The sequence below is a fragment of the Cervus elaphus genome, chromosome 23 (assembly GCF_910594005.1).
Source record: "Cervus elaphus chromosome 23, mCerEla1.1, whole genome shotgun sequence".
NCBI lineage: Eukaryota > Metazoa > Chordata > Mammalia > Artiodactyla > Cervidae > Cervus > Cervus elaphus.
The window spans coordinates 46,220,121-46,242,333 of record NC_057837.1 but is presented as its reverse complement, the minus strand read 5'-3'; the positions used below and the strand labels follow the sequence as shown (position 1 = coordinate 46,242,333).

At 44.4% G+C, this 22,213-nt stretch overlaps 3 protein-coding genes across 6 annotated transcripts in view; 1 reads left to right on the top strand and 2 right to left on the bottom strand.

The window, feature by feature from the left end:
• Nucleotides 1-254: 254 nt before the first annotated feature.
• LOC122681621 (interferon gamma receptor 2-like) lies at nucleotides 255-2,060 on the bottom strand. Its single transcript, XM_043883873.1, has one exon. The coding sequence runs from the start codon at nucleotides 1,982-1,984 to the stop codon at nucleotides 926-928; it is 1,059 nt and encodes a 352-aa protein (XP_043739808.1). The 5' UTR covers nucleotides 1,985-2,060; the 3' UTR covers nucleotides 255-925.
• A 2,650-nt stretch (nucleotides 2,061-4,710) lies between these two features.
• IDI1 (isopentenyl-diphosphate delta isomerase 1) lies at nucleotides 4,711-8,994 on the bottom strand. The gene is made up of 5 exons (XM_043883189.1): nucleotides 8,294-8,994; nucleotides 7,880-8,052; nucleotides 7,649-7,741; nucleotides 7,075-7,205; nucleotides 4,711-6,127 (listed from the first exon to the last, which is right to left on the bottom strand). The coding sequence occupies exons 1-5, from the start codon at nucleotides 8,440-8,442 to the stop codon at nucleotides 5,810-5,812; spliced, it is 864 nt and encodes a 287-aa protein (XP_043739124.1). The 5' UTR covers nucleotides 8,443-8,994; the 3' UTR covers nucleotides 4,711-5,809.
• Nucleotides 8,995-11,333: 2,339 nt separating this feature from the next.
• WDR37 (WD repeat domain 37) overlaps nucleotides 11,334-22,213 on the top strand; it is a 34,800-nt gene continuing 23,920 nt past the window's right edge. Inside the window, exons 1-3 of one of the 4 annotated variants that reach the window (XM_043883186.1) lie at nucleotides 11,813-12,001; nucleotides 18,411-18,505; nucleotides 21,738-21,915. In XM_043883186.1, the coding sequence (XP_043739121.1) occupies nucleotides 21,778-21,915 (138 nt within the window). In that variant the 5' untranslated portion in view covers nucleotides 11,813-12,001; nucleotides 18,411-18,505; nucleotides 21,738-21,777. Of the gene's footprint in view, nucleotides 11,490-11,812; nucleotides 12,002-18,410; nucleotides 18,506-21,737; nucleotides 21,916-22,213 lie in introns of those variants that run through there. The other 3 variants (XM_043883185.1, XM_043883184.1, XM_043883187.1) reach the window with 3 other exon arrangements.

Here is a 22,213-nt window from a genome sequence, read left to right as displayed (position 1 = left end):
ATAGCAGCATGCCAGCACTAAAAGGAGTAAGTCATCTTCTAGTCCTTTTGTTCATTGCACTGTTTGATTTGTCTTCAACTATTTTTTTTTTTTTTTCACAGACTTTCAAATGTCTATTTATTTACAGTTTTTGGCCACACTGTTCGGGGATCTTAGTTCCCCGACCAGGGGTCAAACCCACCATTTCCAGCACCAGAAGTACGGAGTCTTAACCACTGGATCACCAGGCATGTCCCTATACAGGCTTATAAAAATTAATGAAACAGTCTTTTATTTCTAGTTTGGAAAAAAAGAAGTCCCTTAAATTACTAGAAAAGTATTTACAGGATTAATTACATTTTAAGCAGGGAGACTGGGTGTCAAGGGCCACTCAGTGTCCCTTGTTGGGAGAGGGTGGGACAGGTTCCGTGACCTGCCCAAAGGGCCCCAAGTCCTTGCCAGAACCAAGGAGAGGACCCTGTCTCCTGACCACCCAGCCCAGGAAACAATGTCTGAAATATCACAGGGGTGTCACAGCCTGTTTGCTAATAATTACATGCCTTTTTAGTGTTTAAGCAAAATCTTTTTTTTTTTTTTGGTATGCAGAATCAGTCTAGAAACTTGCAGGATTTAAACCTTGTGGCTCAGTTCATAAAGAATCTGCGGGCAATGCGGGAGACCCTGGTTTGATCCCTGGGTTGGGAAGATCCCCTGGAGAAGGGAAAGGCTACCTACTCCAGTATTCTGGCCTGGAGAACTCCATGCACTGTATAGTCCATGGGTCACCAAGAGTTGGACATGACTGAATGACTTTCACTAGTTAAAAAAAATAAGTTTGTCTCTCCCACAACTGACTTCTTCCCAGGCACCCCCGGGTCTTTTTGTGACGGGACTAAGGAGCAAGGGGCTCCACCCCGTCCTGCAGGCACGTTGCAGCTTCCTTGGCTCAGGGAACTCCTTCCGTGGGCTGGTGGCTCGGATCAGCGCTTTGGGGACTCCCTTCTTGTTCATTCTCTGGAAACGTCACGATGGACACGGAGTCCCAGGCGTCATCCTTTGGCGAGCTGTCCTTGTCCAGGGCGTCTAAGATGGGCTGATCCGGATCCTTTAAATACTCTTCTATCTGTGATGGAATGCTTGGCGGAGAGTGAAACCAGTGTTTAACCAGGCCTCTGTATTTCAGAACCAGGAAGAGACAGGACCCTACCACCACCAACAGCACCAAAAAGGTTGTCGCGGTGGCCAGGATGTCTTGTTGAAGCTTGACAGAGGCATCTGCTGCTGTTTCAGAGCAAGATATGTTGCTTAAATGTCCAGGTCGAGAGACGTTTTCTTTGGTCAAACACAGTTCTGCCTTGACTTGAAAACAGTATACTGTTAAGGGTTTTAAATCATTCAGTGTGATGAAGTTGCTCCTGAAACAGCGTGGCACTCTTGCCTGTTTGCCTCCTGCCTTCTCCCAGTAGTAGACATGATACACAAAAAAGGCCTCGGAGGCAGGGACATCGAAGGGAGCAGAAAGCCTGATGATAAGGGAACCTTCTTCTGGGGTCACCCGGATGTTTTCTGGAGGCCCGATGGTAGCATTCCGATAGTGTTCAAACCAAGGTGCTGTTGCCCAGGCAGAAACAAGGCCCCCCAGCTTAGCTCGAACACGTAAAGAGATGTTGAAACGCCATGGGAATCCCTCCGAGAGGCTGTTTGCGGTGAAGTCACACTCTGTCCTGGTGAGGTTTGTACAATCCACCTTGCTATCTTCTTTGTTGACGTCATACCAGTTACTACTGGTGCTGTATTTATACTGCACCTGGTAGACCACGGGCCTCGGGTCGCCGTCCAGGTACACCGGCTCCCAGCTCAGCGCCTGCTGGGCGTTGTACAGGTGAACCTTCAGGTTTCGAGGAGCAGGCAGCGGGGCCAGGGAGTCTGCGGGGGGCGCCGCGGCGCCGAAGCCGCTGAGAAGCACGAGCAGCGGCGGCAGCAGTGTCGGCGGCGGCCGCCGCATGGCCCAGAGCTCCCGGCGCCGCAGGCTCCGCGGCGCTGGGGGCGCAGCCCGGCCCCGGCGCGGGGTCGCCGAGCCGCTCGTCTTCAACTATTTTATCCAAAATAAACTTCCGAAAGACATTTTGATTTAATTTAGTTGGTTTTATTTTTGTTTCAGTTACAAACCACTGTCAATTTGGGCAGATGAAAAGGGAAAAAAGCAAATGACTATTCTTGTTTGTTTTCAAAGCAAAAAATACTTTTCTGTGGAGTAGAATGTTGGCTGAGTTACTGAAGCAATTAAATGTGGGCATCTCCTGCTTCAGTGTCCACTGCTGAAGACTAGTTTGAGTGGAAATCATTGTGAGGTTCATGCTCAGTAAAATGAATGGAATTAGCACGTGAGAATATGAAATGCTTACAACAGCACTTCTTGACCACAAAACTGCCATGGCCACCACTTTGCGTGCAGTTTCCAAGTCCCCTCTGCTCACTGTCAGTGTTTCTAAGTGCACCTCTGTGGGTCCTTCAGTGTTGAGTGGTGTAATTCAGGGCTTTTCTACACATAGGTGTGTTTGAAAGTTGCATTTTAGGGATCCAAAGTAAAGTTTTGTTTGTGTTGGGAAAGGTTATGTTTAGAGAAACCTGTTGAATGATATCAGGCAGAATGATCAGGGACACCCAGAGTCCCTCTCCTCTGGGATTATACTTTTAAGTTCAATTCAGTTCAGTCTCTCAGTTGTGTCCGACTCTTTGCGACCCCATGAACTGCAGCACGCCAAGCCTCCCTGTCCATCACCAACTCCCGGAGTCCACCCAAACTTATGTCCATTGAGTCGGTGATGCCATCCAACCATCTCATCCTCTGTTGTGCCCTTCTCCTCCTGCCCTCAATCTTTCCCAGCATCAGGGTCTTTTCAAATGAGTCAGTTCTTTGCATCAGGTGGCCAAAGTATTGGAGTTTCAGCTTCAACATCACTCCTACCAATGAACACCCCCAGGACTGATCTTCTTTAGGATGGACTGGTTGGATCTCCTTGCAGTCCAAGGGACTCTCAAGAGTCTTCTCCAACACCACAGTTCAAAAGCATTAATTTTTTGGCGCTCAGTTTCCATCCATCTCTCACATCCATACGTGACCACTGGAAAAACCATAGCCTTGACTAGATGGATATTTGTTGACAAAGTAGTCTCTGCTTTTTAATATGCTGTCTAGGTTGGTGATAACTTTCCTTCCAAGGAGTAAGCATCTTTTAATTTCATGGCTGCAGTCACCATCTGCAGTGATTTTGGAGCCCAGAAAAATAAAGTCAGCCACTGTTTCCCCATCTGTTTACCATGAAGTGATGGGACCAGATGCCATGATCTTAGTTTTCTGAATGTTGAGCTTTAAGCCAACTTTTTCACTCTCCTCTTTCACTTTCATCAGGAAACTCTTTAGTTCTTCACTTTCTGCCATAAGGGTGATGTCATCTGCATATCTGAGGTTATTGATATTTCTCCCAGCAATCTTGAATCCAGCTGTGCTTCTTCCAGCCCAGCATTTCTCATGATGTACTCTGCATGTAAGTTAAATAAGCAGGGTGACAACATACAGCCTTGATGTACTCCTTTACCTATTTGGAACCAGTCTGTTTTTCCATGTCCAGTTCTAACTGTTGCTTCCTGACCTGCATATAGGTTTCTCAAGAGGTGGGTCAGGTGGTCTGGTATTCCCATCTCTTTCAGAATTTTCCTCTGGCAGAAACTCTGCTGACTCTTTGGGACTCTTGGAGTTTAAAGGCTGGCCTCTTCCCCTGGTGGGGAGGCCTTGGTGGTAAACCAGTTTTGGTCAGTTTTAGCCCCTGTGGCTCAGCATCAGCCTGTCCCCCCACTCCCAATCCTGAGTTGGTCACTGTGCCAGCGTTTCTGGAGCTGCCTGTTGGCATTAGATTGAGCCCTTAAAGGGCCTTGTCCTCCAAATACTGGGATTTTTGATTGGCAGTTGCTGCTTCTGATGGTAGAGGTGTCAACAGATGGATCCCTGCCAGCTGAATTTGAAGGGCCAGTGCTTATTTCTTTTCTCCATGCATTTTTTCCTTTTTTACCCCCTTTGAGAGCTAGAGATTTAAGAATTACGACTTCAAAAAGCACTGCATGCTCAGGAATTTAGAAAGTCAACATGTTGACAAAAAAGAAACACATTTGGAAATAGAACTGAGACCTGAAGACCTCAGGAGGCACAGATACAACTAAAAATTCACATACAAAAATAGTGTGGAAAGTGTGGTCCATTAAAGGAAAAAAACTAGGAAACCGTCCTTCAGGAAGACCAAATGACAAACTTACTAGACAAAGACTGTAAAACAGCTGCCTTAAAGATATTCAAGAAGCTACAGGAAGACGGAGACAGTCAGAAAAAACAATGCATGAACAAAATAGGAATATCAGTAAAGTTTAATAGATGGTACCTTTGCTCTGTACCTGTTGTCAGTGCTTTGTCCAGAATCTAAGACACCACTGCCCACACAGCAAGCACTCACTAGCCACTGTAGCTACCAAGTTTTTTGTAAGCTAAAGAACTAGAAGTAATATAAATGCATTTTGAATGCATTTACCATGCTTAAGCTACTACCAAGTTTTTTGTAAGCTAAAGAACTAGAAGTAATATAAATGCATTTTGAATGCATTTACCATGCTTAAGCTACCACATGACTTTTCACCTATTACTGTATTGAAGTTATAACAAATTAGACAACAGTATCAAAATGTGGTAATTTATTTTTATTGTTAAAGTTAACATTTGCTATAGTTTTGCCTGAAATCAATAGCATTCAAGGATAATAAAGCAGTCTTAAGGTCTCAAATGTAAGAAATCTGTGGCAAGAGTTTAAAAAAGTACCATTAGTCAAGGTACATTTTGAATAATAATATATACGTATTCCATAACCCAAATCTATTTAACATGAATATTAACCTGTTTTTGGTTAATTTTCCTACAACATGGCCTGACCTCCAGAAGACATTTACCATTTGGTGTCACTGGGGCTGCCATGGGGGGAGGGGTGCCAAAGGCATTTTTTGGGTAGAACCTAAGGATGCTGCTATACAAGGCACAGGATGAACCTTCAAAAAGAATTAACCAGTCTAAACTGCAGTGCCACAGTTAAAAGACCCTGTTGTTGAGTATGACTCAACTGACTCAAGTTCCATTTTACAAATAGTCTGTGTTCCTAGTAATTTTGAAAACCAGACTTTCCTAATTGGCATGGACTATTTAAATGACTTCACCTAGCCAATGTCCCTACCAAAATCAATGTTAGACTTTAAGTATCAAAAATACAGAATGATTAAGCCACAAAATTAACTTTTAATGACAAAAATCATGCCATTTAATTCCCTTGAATTGCTCTACTATATTTTATCTCTTAACATGGAAAGTTAGATTGCAATGTTTTGAAGTAGATAAGCAAATAGCTTCCATTGCACATTATTTTGGACCATGATAAAAGTTTGTCAAGTACCTGGCAGATACAAGTCTTCTGAAAATGTTTATCACAATATATAAAAAATGAACTCCACTTGTTTAAATGTGTCATAACCATTTGTTTAGACAGGTTAAGTTTATTTTGCTCTCTTTGTATAATAATCTCTGAAATTTTTTTTTTTTTTTTTTTTACAAATTGCAGTACATATATATGGGGTGTATGACATAAAATCAAGAATTCTTTTCCATACAAATTCTGGTTGTAAAGTATCAGTATTTCCACGGAGAGTTCCAGTGGGGAACCAGATTTTTTTAAAGTTCATTTTAAGTTTACTAACTAGAGAAATTCTTCAGTACTTTAGTAACCATTCATCTCCACTTTTACATTCTGTGTATTTTCTCATGGTCAACAAACAGATTCAAACGATTTAAGTTATCCCACCACTTAAAGAGAAAAGTATCTGCAATAATTTGAAACCATGGGGTTATCTTAATTTCACCATGGGCCGCCTTTTCTAGAAGTTCTTGTAATTCTTCCTTTGTTACATAGCAATAGCTTTTAATCTCATTGGGGTCTGGATTCAAGGTCACGTTCTTCTTCACAAACAAAATGTAATCAATTTCATGTTCTCCCCAGATACCATCAGATTGAGCCTTGTAGTGAATTCGTGTTAGATAATTAATTTCCTCTGGAGGAACCTAGGGTAAAAAAAAAAGAAAAACCTCTAAAACATCAGCCAAAAAATAATCTAAATCAATCTACTATATTTCAGTAATACCTTGAACAACAGAACTAGTTTTAAAATGATAATTTTTGGAATGTCAATTTCCTACTAATACATGGAATACATAAAGTATATATACTGTGAAAGTGAAACATCTCACAGTTGTGTCTGACTCTTTGAGACCCCATGGACTATACTATACAGTCCATGGAATTCTCCAGACCAGAACACTGGAGTGGTTAGCTGTTCCCTTCTCCAGGGGATCTTCCCAACCCAGAGATTGAACCCAGGTCTCCCTCATTGCAGGCAGATTCTTTAAGAGCTGAGCCACCAGGGAAGCCCAAGAATACTGGAGTGGGTAGCCTATCCCTTCTCTCCAGGGGATCTTCCCAACCCAGGAAAATATACCTGAAATAGTATTAAATAGTTTCAAGTCTGAAAATTTTCCCAAAGAACCAAAAATAGAAAATTTATTGAAAAATGTATATTAAAGAAAACAGAGTCACTCAAACTAGAAGTGTGACATTCCCCCTTGCGTCTTAATTTATAGGAGAAAAAAAAATTCCCATTTTAACTAGATCAGAGAGATACTTTTATTTATTCAGGTCTTATTGAAAGGGGACAATTTTAGGAACAAGAGGATAATTTCAATTCACCCAATCAGATCTGTAGTTCACAAGAAAATACTCATCTTTGGTCAATTATAAAACAGTCAACTTTATATGCTGGTTAATAAATCAATCCATTTTGGTAAAGTTAAGTACAAGTATTATGAAGTCAAAATTTAACTTATTTAATGGGCTTTTTAGGGGCCTAAAAAAACCAAGTGATACAAAGCAGACAGCTACACTTGAATTTAAAGTTTTATTAGAAATTGTTTTAATGTATTCTAAATAGGTTTCAGCTGGTATGGTGGGTTACCTCTTCCATGGGAATTCCGAGTTCGGCCTTTAACCGCCTCTGTGCTGCTCTTCTTACTCCAATAGCATCATTTTCTTCCAGCTCACTTGGGTTGCTTAACGGGTGACTACAGCAAGTATTAGTAAAACACCCTGAAACATGTTAATGTTTATAAATATACAGAAGTAAACTTTTTCTGAAAGTAGGTTAGGAAGATTAAGAAAACTAAGTTTTAAAAGTAACAAAAATAAAATGATTCTGGAGAATTTTAAATGTTACAATGGGCTACCAGCGACCATTTTGTGAGACACAGGTAAATGTACATTTTTATGAACGCTTTCTTAACACAAACGGTCAAAACGTGTATAAGACACAAATGATTACAGACACACCTATACAGACCTAGCAGTTTTCATCCTTTACTGCTGCTTTATTTATTAGGTTGCATCCACCGTTCAAGCTTCTCGTGTGAAGAAAATAAAACTCAGCAAGTGACTAGAGTTTTCTGATTTCGGCTACCAGAAATTGCACATGACAAATCAAACAAATCAAAGCACGTACAGCTGCCAACAACACACAAAGGGTGAACACTTACCTGGGAAGGTAATCTTAGCGTCTGACCTCTGCTGCAGCAGCAGCTTGTTCTCGGTGTTGAACAAGAAGACACTGAAAGCTCGGTGCAACAACCCTGACGGCGAGAGATGCGACGCCCTGAATCTCTGTCTGGGGCTCGCAAGGGCTCGGGCGGCCGGAGGGGGTGACGTGGGACCCCCGCCCTCCCTGCGCCCGGGGACCCCAGCCCGCCGCCCGCCGCCCTCGCGGGCACCTCTCTCGATGTTCTCGTTCAGGTGGCAGTTCTTCTTGGTCTCCGCCCCAATCCTCCGGTCGTTCTCATCGATGAGGATGCACATCTCCGCTAGGAGCTGCACCTGCCGCTCGTCCAGCTCGTCCGTGCTTACCTCCGGCATCGCCGCCCGGCCTCCGCGCCACCCCGGGAACCTGCGAGCGGGGGTCCCAGGGTCGGAGGACGCACCCGTCGCCTCCCCCGCGCCGGCTCCCGGGCCGCGCTTACAGCCCCCCGTGCTGCCCACGCGGCGCAGACCCCGGGCCTCCGGCTACTTCCCCACATGGTTGGGTTAGACTTCGGGATGCGATCCGCAAGCGCTCGGCCCGCCCCTCAGCGCGCAAAGCCCGGACCCCCGCCCGCCACCCGGGACCTCACAGACTCTCTCCCCCGTACCTCAGACGCGCGCCGTCCGCTGAAGGCTGCGCCGCTGGGCGAGTCTCCTTCAGACCCCGCCCCCAGGCACGGGCCCCGCCTCCGGCCCTAGCCCCGCCCCCCGAGGCCGCGCGGCCAATTGCCCGCGCCGGCAGCAGGACGCGCCACATTCCCGCCGACCAATGGTGCGCCGGCCCGCGACCCACGTCACGGTCGCGCGGTGGCGCCACTCCTGATCTCCAGGCGTCTCCTCCCACGGCTCTGGGCTGCGGAACCTTCCCCAGGCCGCGGCGCGGGTGCTCTCGGTGCCTTCGGTACACAACTCAGGTGACGTTCCTCGACCGCGAAACGGCCTGACGGAGGGCACTCACTAACTAGGGGCCTGGTGAGCGTCCGTTTACGTCTTGCCCTCGGCCCGCTCTAGCGAGTCGGCGCGCCCGAGGCGCTGCGCTCGCTACGCGCTGACGTCAAGCGTCTCCGCGCGCACGAGGTCTAAGGCGCCCGGAGGTGCCTGTGTCTTCACACAGCCTGTGTACCAAACACACAGACAGTCTGTGCGCCAAACAGACCTGTCGGTGAGCGTGAGCTGTCCCCGCCGGGTAGTGTGGCGACTTCAAAGTAACTAGACAAGTTTGTCACTGTTTGTGAAGGAAAGGAGTTAGAAAACGACCTCTGCAAGTCGGGAGTTGCTGGCAAACCACCAGAAGGCAAGAGAGAGACATGGCACAGATTCCCTGTCACAGGTCTCAGCAGGAACCAGCACCGACTGGCACCTTGATCCTGGACCTCAAGCTTCCAGACCTGAGACAATAAATTTCTGTTGTTTAAGCCTGATTTGTGGCATTTTGTTACAGCAGCCCTATCAAAGGAACGCACTGTGGAAAACATGGGCTTTGATGTGGACCTGGATTTTAATCCAATCTTTGCTCCTTTGCATACTAGCTTTTTGTGTTTCGACAACTAATTATAACATCCTCACGCTTAATTGGACTTCCGAGGTGGCGCTAGTGGTAAAGAACTCACCTGCCAATGCAGTCGATGTGAGACACGGGTTCAATCCCTGGGTTGGGAGGATCCCCTGGAGGAGGGCCTGGCAACCTTCTCCAGTATTCTTGCCTGGAGAATCCCGTGGACAGAGGAGCCTGGCGGGCTACAGTCCATGGGGTCGCACAGAGTCGGACACAACTGAAGCGACTTAGCATGTTCGCATATTTAAGTTCAATTCAGAATAATTTGTACTTTATTTTAGTCGATTTATAATGTTTCTGCTGTACAGCAAAATGATAGTTTACACATTATTCTTTAACAGTATAGGTTATTACAAGATGTTGAATATAGTTAGTTCCCTGTGGTACACAGTAAATCCTTGGATTCTGTTTATATATAGTAGTGTATATGTTAATCTCAATATAATTTATCCCCCCCCCCCCCCCCACCTTTCCTCTTTGGTAGGCCTAAGTTTGTTGTGTGAGTCTATTTCTGTTCTGTAAATTAAAGTTCATTTGTATCATACTGTAGATAGTTGGATGGCATCGCTGACTCCATGGACATGAGGGTGGACATGAGTTTGAGCAACTTCAGGGAGTTGGTGATGAACAGGGAAGCCTGGCATGCTGCAGTCCATGGGGTCACAAAGAAATAGGACACGACTGGAGTGACTGAACTTAGAGCCAACCTACAAATATGTGTTTCACTGACTTTCTTCACACTGTGACAATCTCTAGGTTCATTCTTGTTGCAAAAGGTTTCGTTTTTTTTAAATTAGTATGCCATTGTGCACATGCATACATGAGTGTATACACACCTTTTTTATCCAGTGCGTATATACACATCTTCTTTATCCATTGTGTATGTGTGTTTATATATACACACCACGTCTTTTTTATCCATTCCATTTGTTGATGGACATTCAGATTGCTTACGGGTATTGGCTATTGTGAATAGTGCTGCTGTGAACATTTGGGGGTACATGTATCTTTTGAAATTAACAATTTTGTCCAGATATATGGCCAGTTGTGGGATTGCTGGATCATATGGTAGTTGTATTTTTAGTTTTTTAAGGAACCTCCACACTGTTCTCCACAGTAGCTGTAAGGTTCCCTCTTCACACCCTCTCCAGCATTTACTGTCTGTGGACTTTTTGATGATGGCCATTTGGACCAGTGTGAGGTGGTACCTCATTGCAGTTTTGATCAGCACTTTATTAGGTTGGCTTGACAATCAGACAAGTTAACAAATATGTTAAGTGCCTGGCACACAGCGGGCCCCCAAAGTGATGATTCCTTTCCCCTTATTTTTGTGACACTTCTTTACAGTCATTTTATTTCCAGTGACTTTTATAGAATTATAAATATAGCAGAGAAAACATTACCTCGGTTATAACAACAACATCCTAAGTTTCACCCAAACTCTTGATGCTGTGCTGCAAAATAAAACCACATATTAGCACCTGAATCAATTGGAGCTGATACTGTGGTTCACCAGGCATTCTACCTGCTCCCTCGCCCTGCAGAATGCCTTGGTCCCTAATAAAATTGCTAGTTGAATGGTAGCTACAACCACCAAACTTGAAAACCGCGCCCCCCCCCCCCCAAAAAAAAACATTGAAACCCTCAGTTCACCTTATATAACTGATTCTAGCAATAAACTTTTATTATGCTGAATATTGAAGTAATCTCGGGTTTTATTGCACAAACTTTGTGGCTATTCGAATCCCCAAATACGTCGAATTTGTTTCTTGTTCAACAATCGTACTAATGCTTCTCCAATTCAAATGATGAACTTTAGTCTGTATTTAAAAAAAAAAAAAGTTCCCACGCGTCTGATTTCGTCTTTGCTTTAGGACTTTAAACGCCCAGCTGGTTGTTCCTAGAGCAGAGGCCGCCTGCGCACCCTGTAATTTTTCCAACCTGTACAAGGACAAGAAGGCCATCAGGTCCCACCTTTCGCGGCGAGACGCTGTCTTTGTTTCGTCTCCGCAGCCAATGGCGAACACACACTTCATACCAGAGGCTGCAGGGGGTGAGTCACCCTCCGCAGATCCGCCGGGATCCGCGCGCAGCCGCCTAGCCCGCGCCGCCCCGGGAAGCGACGCCCGGGAAGCGGTTCCCGGCACACGAGGCGGTTCCGACTGGGGCCGGCGGCTCCAGAAACCCGACCTGGGTCCAAATGGACGCCGACCTGCGCCAGCCCGAGATGCCCTTGGGCCCCCGCCGCCGTGAGTACCCGCAGGTCCTCAGCGCCCCCGCGCCATGGGGCGCCCGCCGCTCTTCGGCCCTCCGCGGGGACTTCAGATAGGGCGCCGACACCGCAGGGCGAGGACCGGGTGGTCCCGATGCCCAGCTGTGTATTTGCCGCCGCCACGACCCACTTGAGGGCCGCCGCGACCCACTTGAGGATCCCCGCCCCCGCGAGCAGCGGGTGGGACTTCCTTTGGTGGCCTGGACTTCCGGTGGTGCCAGCCGCGGGGTGGAGGCGGGACTTCCCCTCGGGCCTGCGCGTGAAAGATAGCAGGAGGGATTTCCGGCGTGGGGCAGAGGCGGGGCGGGGACTTCCGGCGCCGGAAGTGTGGGGCGTTGGGCTGCCGGGTCTTGGGGCCGCGTCTAGGCGGGGACTCGGGGACCTGTGCGTCCGCGTCCGTCCCGCGCGCCGCGTGGCTCTGAAGACGCGGGCGGCAGCGAACTGCCCGGCTGGCACTGCGCGGTGGCGGGCTCGGCGGCGGCGTGACAGGTGAGTGCTGGCCCGCCATCTTCAGCTCGGGACCGCAGCCGCAGGCTGTGTGGCGGCGGCGGCCTCCCTTGGGCGGGGTTGTCCTGGGGGGCCTCGCGCACCCTGACCTGGGCACTGATTCCGCGCCCCTCTCCGACCCCGACCCCGAGCCCGGCCGGGTCTCGACGGAGTTGGAACGCGCACCCCTCGCCCAGAGCGGCTGGGGAGGCGGGTCCTTCGAGGCCCCCGGGAACCTCCCACCCGCGAGCGTGTCGGAGCCCAGGGTCCCCAGGCCCCACTGGGGGTGTGGAACCGCGTGAGGGGCGCCGCGACCTTGGACTGGAGCGACGGGCCGTGTCCAGCCTCGCGTCCTGCCGGGTGCTCGCACGGAGGCCCCGGCGCGTTTCCTTCCTTCCCGGGACCGGGCAGCCGCGCGCACCTGCTGTGCCTTGGCCGCGAGCTGACGCCCTCAGCCCCTTCCCCCGGGAGTACCGACGGAGCTCTGAATTCCCAAGTGCTGCTTCTTCTAAGACGACGACTTGACAGTTAATAAGTTCATCCCTGATGCGAGCTTATTCTTTTAATAATTGAGGTCTTTAAATAGCGTTGGTGGTTTTCCGGTTAGAGATGCCCCGAGCCCAGCATTAGGTCCAGAATTGGTGAGCGTGCCTTCGACTGGGTCGACGACAGGACATCTTCAGCCTGTTTACCGAGGCTGGACTGCGGGGCTGCCTTTGGTTGATGTCACTCAGCAGCTGAGTTTGTCGTTTGTCTTCCGGAATTCAGTAAGGGTACTTTTACAGTGAAGTGCTATGAAAAACTCAACGGGCTTTTCAGCCACGTTTTGTATTATTAAATGCCACATGCAGAGTATAGCTTTTAACCTTTTTTTTTTTGGTTGTTGCCTGTTATTAACGTTCATGACATTTACTATTTAGTCAGTGTTTTTCTTTGGCCAAAAGTGTTTAAAAACGCCACTGAGTTTGGAATTGTGAGTATTGTTTTGTTTGTAGGGTATAGTAGGCATGTGGCACGCAAGGGCAAACCAGTTGGGCAGAAGGAATGTTTATATTAAATTGATAAACTTGACCAGTAGGATAGGGAGGTTGGATTCTTGGAGAGAACAATTTATGCTTTTTTGGATGTGTTTTAAAAAACCAGCAGGACCTTTTATTCATTAAACCTTCTGTTTAATGCGGTCATATGCCCTGTCATGAAGCTTCTCTGGTGGCTTAGATGGTAAAGAACCCACCTGCCAATGCAGGAGACACAGGTTTGATCCCTGGGTCAGGAAGATTCCCTGGAGAAGGAAATGGGAACCCACTCCAGTATTCTTGCCTGGGAAATCCCATGGACAGAGGAGCCTGATGGCTACCGTCCTTGGAATCGCAGAGCCAGACACGACTTAGTGACTTAACAAGAGATAAAATCTCTTTGGAGAACCAAAACCTCTTTCAGATTCATAATTATTTGAAATGTGTGTGTTTGTGTAGAAATTGATGAGTGGGAAAAGGTGACCAGTACATTGACTATTTGGTGAGGTGATCAACAAAAGCAGGCAAAGCCCAGAGTAGCACCAGTGGTTCATGGGTTTGAGGGAGGGGTTCAAGGCTCAGGGACAGGCTGGGGTGAGAATCTTGCAAGTTAGTAGTGAAGAAGACTGCTTATTTCTACCAAAGATACAGACGCTGGACAAGCTGGTTATGTGATCCTTAAGGGAGACTATCGTTGAGGTGGAAGGAAGGTTAATACTGCAATTTTCACACTTTGTATAAGCAATTTGTAGAACCTTTGGAATGCATTAACTTCCCAGTTTATGCTTACGAGAGTATTTCTATTGATGAAGTTCTTAAGGGAGGAAAGAGAGGCTCTCTGCTGTTTTATTTGCTTGATTGAAATATTTAGAGATAGTCTCGTTTTTTTCTTGAGCTTTCACAGGGTTTTGATACGTTTATTCCTTTGAAAAACATAACTTATAAACTGAGGGGGCTGGGATAAATTTCTCTGTTGAGAATCTTAATAACTGAGATGCTTTATGAAGTTAGTCATTTAACATGTGTGCTCTGAAAAGAGAATTATATATACCTTCCTATTTTTTTTTAGCCTGGGAGTTCTTTTTTATTGAGTTTTATTGAGTAAACAATAAATTCATACAGTGTGTTAGTTGTAAATGTGCAGCTCTGTGGATTTTTGCTTATATATACATCTTTGTATAAGCATAAACCAGATCAAGATAGGGAACATTTGCAGCACTCCAGAAGGCTCATTTTTACCTCTTCCACCTGGGACCTTTATTTTTTAAAGTGAAGAATATAATTTCTGGTTAAGATTCCTTTAAGTCACTTTGATTTCTTGGACAACTTTTGTATATGGCAATTAAATAGTTTCTAAATGCTTCTATTAAAAAGTTATTGAAATACTCTTCAGTGGGATCATATGAGTTGCTTAAAGAATTTATGTTCAAATATTTTAAATTAAATATCAATATCTTTTTTTGTGTGTATGTAAAATTCTGCCAACCACAGATTCTGCCATTGTTTTTCTTTTTACTTTTGTCTCAACTGTCTCTAATTTCTATAGCTCAAATTTTTCAGATCTAAATTTCATGAAAAAGATTTATCCCATCATTTTTCCATCTAAAATTTTTCGTGAGAGACAGTTTTATTCTGTGTTGCCTATATATACCAGTAATATACGTTCCCCCCCTCGTGTGCAGAAGAGCAGTTAAAAATGGTAAGGTATTGGACTTAGAGGCATGATGGGGTCAAAGTACCCATCTTTACTTTCAGTGTAGATTTCTCCCAGGTTTATACACGTTGCGTAGTTCTCTTTTCATCTCTAAACCTGTACACCCCTGCCTCCTTGTATTTTGACATTCAAAGGTGTTGCAAAGACATAATACATTCAGTGTTAGGCCCTGATTTCTTCTCCATATCTGCTGTCTCATCTCAGTAATCTGACCTCTGTTTCACCTACCTGCTGCCTCAGAAACGGGCTCTCCTTGCTACCTCTCTCTTCTTCCCCCCGCCCACCCCAATCCATTCAGCCTTCTCTAATCTTAACTGTTATAATATATTACCTTGACTGTTTCAATAACTGCCTAACTGGCTTCTCCATTCCTGGTCGTCTTACCTTTTCGTGTATTTTTCACGTAGCAGCCAGTCTACTATTGCTTATTTGCTTAAAAAGTTTTAAGTGACTTTATTTTAGGATAAACTATAAACAAAAGATTAGATTCTAAGCTTATCTCTCCACTTACCTTGCACTGTTCTGTCCATTGTTTGCTGTATTATAGCTATAGTATTTGTTTTTTAATATCTGGGCATTTTCACATGCTATTCCTGTCCTTGAAATATCTACTCCCTTTTCTGTTTTCCATGTGGTTAACTCTTAGGAATTTGTCAGTCTCAGTTTGGATGCTGGCCTCTCAGAATGATCTTTGTAACTATTTAGCTAATAGCTGGTCTCATAATATTTGCACATGTCTTTTGTAGCACTGTTCACAATTTATAACTTCTGTAATAAGTTATGAGATTGTGTGTATAATATCTGTCTTCCAACTCAACTCTTAAGCATTCTGAGAAGGCAGGAACCAAGCCTGTTTTGTTCACTGCAGCATTCCCAGGGCTCGGCCCATCCAGATGAGAGGAATACTGGTGAGTGACTTAATGAAGTAGTGCTATTATCATCCCTGCTTTAAAGATGCAGAGTTAAGCCTTCAGAAGGTGGTTAAGTAACTTGACCAGGGTTACACAGCTTGACAGTGGTAGCTGTGGTTTCATCCACCAATCAGATATTTGAGGATGTGTTTATGTCAGGCCTAACAAATACAGTACAGTAGTGGCCCCAATTTACTGTGTCCCAGTCCTCACTGTGTTGATTGTGTATTGGGGAAATGCTTATTAAGTGAGCAAATCATCAATCGGATGTAAGTACAAGCATGGCGAGAGTCATGAAGTGCTGTGGCTAGCAGTCGCCAAGGGAGGCTGTTTTGGGAAGTGACATTCAACCTGAGGCTTCATGATGGAAGAGAGCCAGCCCTTTGAGGAGTTGGTGGGGACTTAGGTTTGTATGACTCTCAAACTCACCTTTAGTGAAACAAGGTGTGATGGATAACACAGATTCTTATTGTCCTGTGGGTAGGTGAAGTCTCCGCCCTCTGCTTGAATGGAGGTTGGCCTTGTGGCTGACTTTGACAGATAGTGTATCCAAGAAAGCAAGGGGAATGGAAGGTATTTTTTTTTTAATGAGAATTTTAGAGATAAAAAGTTATCTTATTAAGTGTCCTTTTTAAAAAAATATTTGAGAGTTAAATTTTGTCTATATAATGCTGCAAAAAGTGATAATTTTAATAAATTAGTGGATTTCAAATTTTAAAATCTAAACACAAGGAACTAATTGACCAACTTGAATGTACTTACTTTTTTGTTACCTTTTGTACAAGGCCTACACATGTTCAATTGGAGAGTCAAAAGATCTCTGGCTTTAGAATAGATGTATACTTTTCCTGTTGCTCCCACTAAGTACAGATAAACACAGTGCAGTGGACATTAAATACAAAACAAATAAACAAACAAAAAAACAAATATGAGACTGAAAAGTGGAGAGAAGAAAGAAAACTGTAGGTGTATGGGGATCTGAGAACTGACTCAGGACTGAGTTCCTGGGTTTTCCTCTTGCCCCATACATCCTCGTCTTGGGCCTGGAGCAGCCACAACCCAGCAATGCCAGAGGGCTCAGCAAGCCCCGAGAAAGCTGGCTTCTGACCAGAAGATCAGGAAAGGGACAGCCTGCCAGACAGGACATGCTTAGAAAACATTGTGGCCCCACCTCACGCCGAGCATCCCAGGTGGGGTGGGGAATCTAGTCTCTGACCCCTGACAAGCCTTGTGGGGACCACACTGTGCTGGGTGGGATCAGACAGGCCTGGTGAGGAGCTGGGTTCTCATCTCTGTTGTGCGGTAACAAAGAACACCCTCCTCTTTCCCGTTGGAATGGTCTCAGAAGAAACCTAGCAAAAATTCAGGAATTTTACCACCAGCTGTGGTGATGAAGCCTGGAAAGGCACAGTAACAAGGTGCTGTAGGTTCAGCTCGGCGGTGTGAATAGAGGTCAGGGGAGCTTCACCTGGCATTGGCAAGGGGTACTTCCTCCAGGGTCAAAGGAGGCAGAGCGGGGAGCACTTGTTTCCATCCCCACTTTCTATATCCACCTGGCAGAAACAAGGCCATGCCCTTGTTTGCTGGCTGGGCCAGTATCAGAAGAGGCCTGCTGGAAGACTTAGATCAGATCCCATGTCTGATAACAACTCCCAGCATACTGAGGCTTCTCACACTGAGGGGGAAAATATCAACTTGAATCAGAAAAGGTAGCTAACAGTCACACAGGAACGAACGATGCAGATATTAGAATTGTTTGACAGGATTTTAAAGCAGCCATCATAAAATTTTCAGTGAGGAGATACTAACACTTGAAGCAAATGAAAAATAGAAAATCTCAGGAAGAAAATATGGGATGTAAAGAAGAAACAAATGGAAATTTTAGAACTGGGGAGTACAATAAATGAGCTTGTGGAATCTGTGAACTTGATGATAAAACAACGAAAATTACCCAGTCTGAACATTAGAGAGAAAATAGACTGGAAAAAAGTAAACCAAACCCCTGGGACCTGTGCCTTTAACAAGAGATCTGTCCTTTTTATCAGAAAGAGAGGAGAAAGACAGTGGGGCTGAAAATATGTTTGAAGAAACACTGGCTAGGTATTTCCCAAGTTTGGCAAGCCATAAACCTATATATTCAAAAAGTATGGTGAAACCCAGGCAAGATAAATTCAAAGAAATCTCTGCTAAGCTGCCTCATAGTCAGTATAGAACAGACTTTTGGACTCCATGGGAGAAGGTGAGGGTGGGGTGATCTGAGAGAATAGCATTGAAACATGTATATTATCAAGTGTGAAACAGATCGCCAGCACAGGTTGGATGCATGAGACAATTGCTCAGGGCTGGTGCGCTGGGAAGACCCAGAGGGATGGGATGGGGAAGGAGGTGGGAGGGGGGATCAGGATGGGGAACACATGTAAATCCATGGCTGATTCATGTCAATGTATGGCAAAAACCACTACAATATTGTAAAGTAATTAGCCTCCAACTAATAAAAATAAATGAAAAAACAAAACAAAAAGTATGGTGAAACCCAGGCAAGATAAATTCAAAGAAATCTCTGCTAAGCTGCCTCATAGTCAGACTTTTGAAACTAAAGATGAAAAAGCAGTGGGAGAGAGAAATGTCCCTTTGTCTATAGTTGATTTCTCATCACAAACTGCAGAGGCCAGAAGGAAGTAGTACGGTTTTCAAGTGCTGAAGGAAAAGAACTGTCAGATCAGAATTCTCTATCAAGTGAAAACATCATTCACATGTTTTGTTACCAACAGAGCTACCCTGAAATAATAGAGGAAGTTCAACAGAAAGGAAACGCTGTAGGAACACCAGGAAGGAAGAGGAAACAATGGAGAGAGTAAATGAATTGGTAAATTCAATAGACATTCCTTCTCTGACTTAGGTTTGAAAGTTGAAGCACAGCTGTCTGATGTGGTTCTCAGCGTGTTCGGAGGAAACACTTAAGACGATTATGTTGTCAGTGGGGAGGGCAGAGGGATGTGGAGGAAGTAAGGTTTCAACACTCACCAGGAACTGGTAGAACGTTGGTGGTCAGCAGACTGATAAACTGTGAAAAGATAATGAAAACTTAGCAGGCACTAAGAAAAGTTATACAAAAGAAACTCAAAAACAAGAGAAATCAGAACGAAATTCGAAAAAATGATCAAATAACCTACAAGAAGGCAGAAAAAAGAAACAAAATGAGAAAACAATGAATTACACACCTTGCTCAAGTAGGATTTACTCCATGGATGCAAGTTTAGATCAATATTGAAAATCAGCATTGTAATTGCCCTGTTAGGAGCTTAGAAGAAAGCCATGTGCTCATATTAAGTGACACAGGAAAAAACGTGACACAGTTGACACTCAGTTGTGTAACTCTCAGAATGTGAACAGTAGAGGGGGACTTTGCAACTTGATAAAATGATGTGTTTACCCAAAACCTACAGCTAATATACTTAATGGTGAAATCTGAGTATTTTTATCTCAAGATCCAAATAAAGAAAGGATGTTTGCTGTTACTTCTAATTCAACATAGCACTGGAATTTCTAGCCAGATCAGTAAGATAAGAAAAGGAAATAAAGCGCTACAGATCAGAAAGGAAGAAGTAAACTGTCGTTTTTTACATGACACAGTAGTCCCCATAGGAGATGCTAAATAATCTACAGAAAAATCTTGAACTAGTAAATGAGTTCAACAAGAGCGTAGGATACAAGCTTATTACACACAAATCAGTTGTATTTTTTTATACCAGCAATTGAAAATTGCACAAAAATACAATCTGCAGGGTTATTTGTATATATAGAACTTTTATGCGAAAATGACAAAGCTGAGGAAGGAAATCAGAGATGATCTGAAACAGATCCTCTGTGTCCATAGATTGGAAGTCTCTACATAGTAGAGATGCCAGTTCTCTCCAGATTAGTCAACAGATTAAATGCAGTTCTTATCAAAGTTCTGTCAGGATTTTTGCAGATACGGATGAGATTATTCTAAATTTCTGTGGAAAGGCAAAGGAACTAGGATGGCTAAAGCATTGTGAAAAAGATGTGATAGAAGTCACAGATGTCTGATTTCAAGATAGCACAGAACAGTGGAACAGAATAGAGAACCAAGAAATAATCCCATAGAAATATAGCCAATTGATTTTTGATCAAGATGCCAAACTTTCTCAATTTGGTGTAGGATCGATTGTCTTTAGGATATGGTGCTAGAATAATAGGATACCGCCAGGAAAAAAAACCCAAAAAACTTGATCTAAACTTCACGCTTCATTAAAAAAACAGCCCTAGAATGGCTTGTAAATTTAAATGTAACTGATAAAGCTAAAATTTTAAGAAGAAAACAGGAAAATTTGGAAATTTAGGATTGGTGGAAAGTTCTTAGACATGACTCTAAAAGTATGAGTCTTAGAAGAAAAATAATGGATGAGTTAGGACTTGATCAAAATTTAGAAGTTTTGGCAGAGTGGATTGTGTGTGAATTATATCTAAAACATTTAAAAAAACTTTTTAGTTTTTTTTTTTTCCCTTTAAACATACAGCAGTCTCACTGTTGGAACTTCATTCAGAAGAAGTAGAAACTTCAGTTCAGTTCAGTCGCTTAGTCGTGTCTGACTTTTGCCACCCCATGAACTGCAGCACGCCAGGCTTCCCTGTCCATCACCAACTTCCGGAGTTTACCCAAACTCATGTCCATTGAGTTGGTGATGCCATCCAGCCATCTCATCCTCTGTTGTCCCCTTCTCCTCCTGCCCTCAGTCTGTCCCAGCATCAGGGTCTTTTTAAATGAGTCAGCTCTTTGCATCAGGTGGCCAAAGTATTGGAGTTTCGGCAAAAACCTGTATGTTATTGTCATAGTAGCTTTATTTGTAATAGTAAGAAACTGGAAAGGGCCAGAATTCTTTGCAGTAGGTGCATGGTTAAGACAGCTGTGCTGCATCCACAGGGGAGCAGCGCTAGCAGTCCACAGGAGGTGGCTGTGGTCCATTGGCGGGGGGCGGACCAAGAGCCCTAAGCTCAGGATCCCCAGAGGACACGCACTCTGCCGCAGCAGAGTGGGAAGTGGAGGGCTGTGGGCCGGCTCCAGAGAAGGGGGGACACTGAGAGCCATTTTACAGTGAGGACCTACAGATACTGTTGGTTGTTGAAGAAGGAAGAAATAGAAGTACATGCTTAAAATTACTTGCATTCACAAAGGTATGCTGGGAGAAGGAGGGGCCAGTGAGAGCAGAAAATGAGGAAGTGATATCCAAAACGTCAGTCTGCAGTTGAAGAAGGAGTGTGTCCTGTGTAAATACACTGCTTAGAGTCATACTAACTAAGTGACGTGATTGTATTGTGAGGAGTTGTTGATGGTAACAGGAAATGGATAATGTCCAAAATGGGGAAAGGGAAATGTGTTTTGTGGATATTGGGATGCCATGCAAGATTTTGTGCGCTGTATGATGGTGGCCCTCACTGTAGGTGAGCCCTGCGAATGTGGCCGGTTCCCAGTGAGTGGTGTTGTGAGTAAGAAGGAAACTGGAGCTTACAAACACTGACAGACCTCATTTGGGTTTTTTACTTGACTCAGAGTATTTTAAACTTGGGTTAAATAAAGCATTAAAATTTTATTTGTCCTTACCTTTTTAATGTGCTTGCTAGAATATCTACAGTTGCTTTTGGTGCTTGCATTGAATTTCTCTAGGAGGGCATAGCTCTGGAATCTGTAGCTGGAAAATGCAGTTAGAATTGGTTCCCCAGGGGAGTTGGGGAGTCTGCAGAGAGTGGGCTAAGGGAAAGTTCTCTATTTTAAACCCTTCTCTGCTGTTGATTTTTTAAAAGGGTGTTAATGAAATTTGATAAAAAAGTTACCTCTTCAACAAAGGCTGTGGTCTCTACCTTAAAACATGTGACTGTATCACATTCTAATTTACGTAGTAAATGTTAACATAATAAGGAAATTTGCACTGAGCAGTTTCATTCCTATCCTTTACGTAGTAAATGTTAACATAATAAGGAAATTTGCATTGAGCAGTTTCATTCCTATCCCCTGTTTTTCCTTCATTTCAGTTTGTCATATGAGAAATACAGTACTTGTTTTTCCTGCTCCTGTTTAGCTTCTTGCAGGAGTGACCAGGACCTCATCTTCCAGAAGTAATGCCCACAGAAAGCGGGAGTTGTTCAGCTGCTCGCCAAGCAAAACAGAAGCGCAAATCTCACAGCCTTTCCATACGGAGAACTAACAGCTCAGAGCAGGAGAGGACGGGCCTGCCCAGAGACATGTTAGAGGGACAGGTAAGTGTCTGGTGAAGATGTGAATCATGTCGACAGTGTTCAAAAAATAGCCCATTGTATACAGATCTCCAAAGTGGAGGGCAAGTGTGGGTTACCAAAACAAGCAGGCCCCCCATAGACCAGAGTCAAGTGCAACAGCCTACAGAGGCAGAATTGAGTTTCCAGGTTAGTGTGTTACATATTGTAATAAATGTGGGTGTGACAGTCTGGTTTAGTTTTTATTCTTTGCACAGGCAGATTGACAGTGTACTTTTAGGTTTCTGTCTCAGAGTCTCAAGAGGAAAGCAGAATCAGGTAT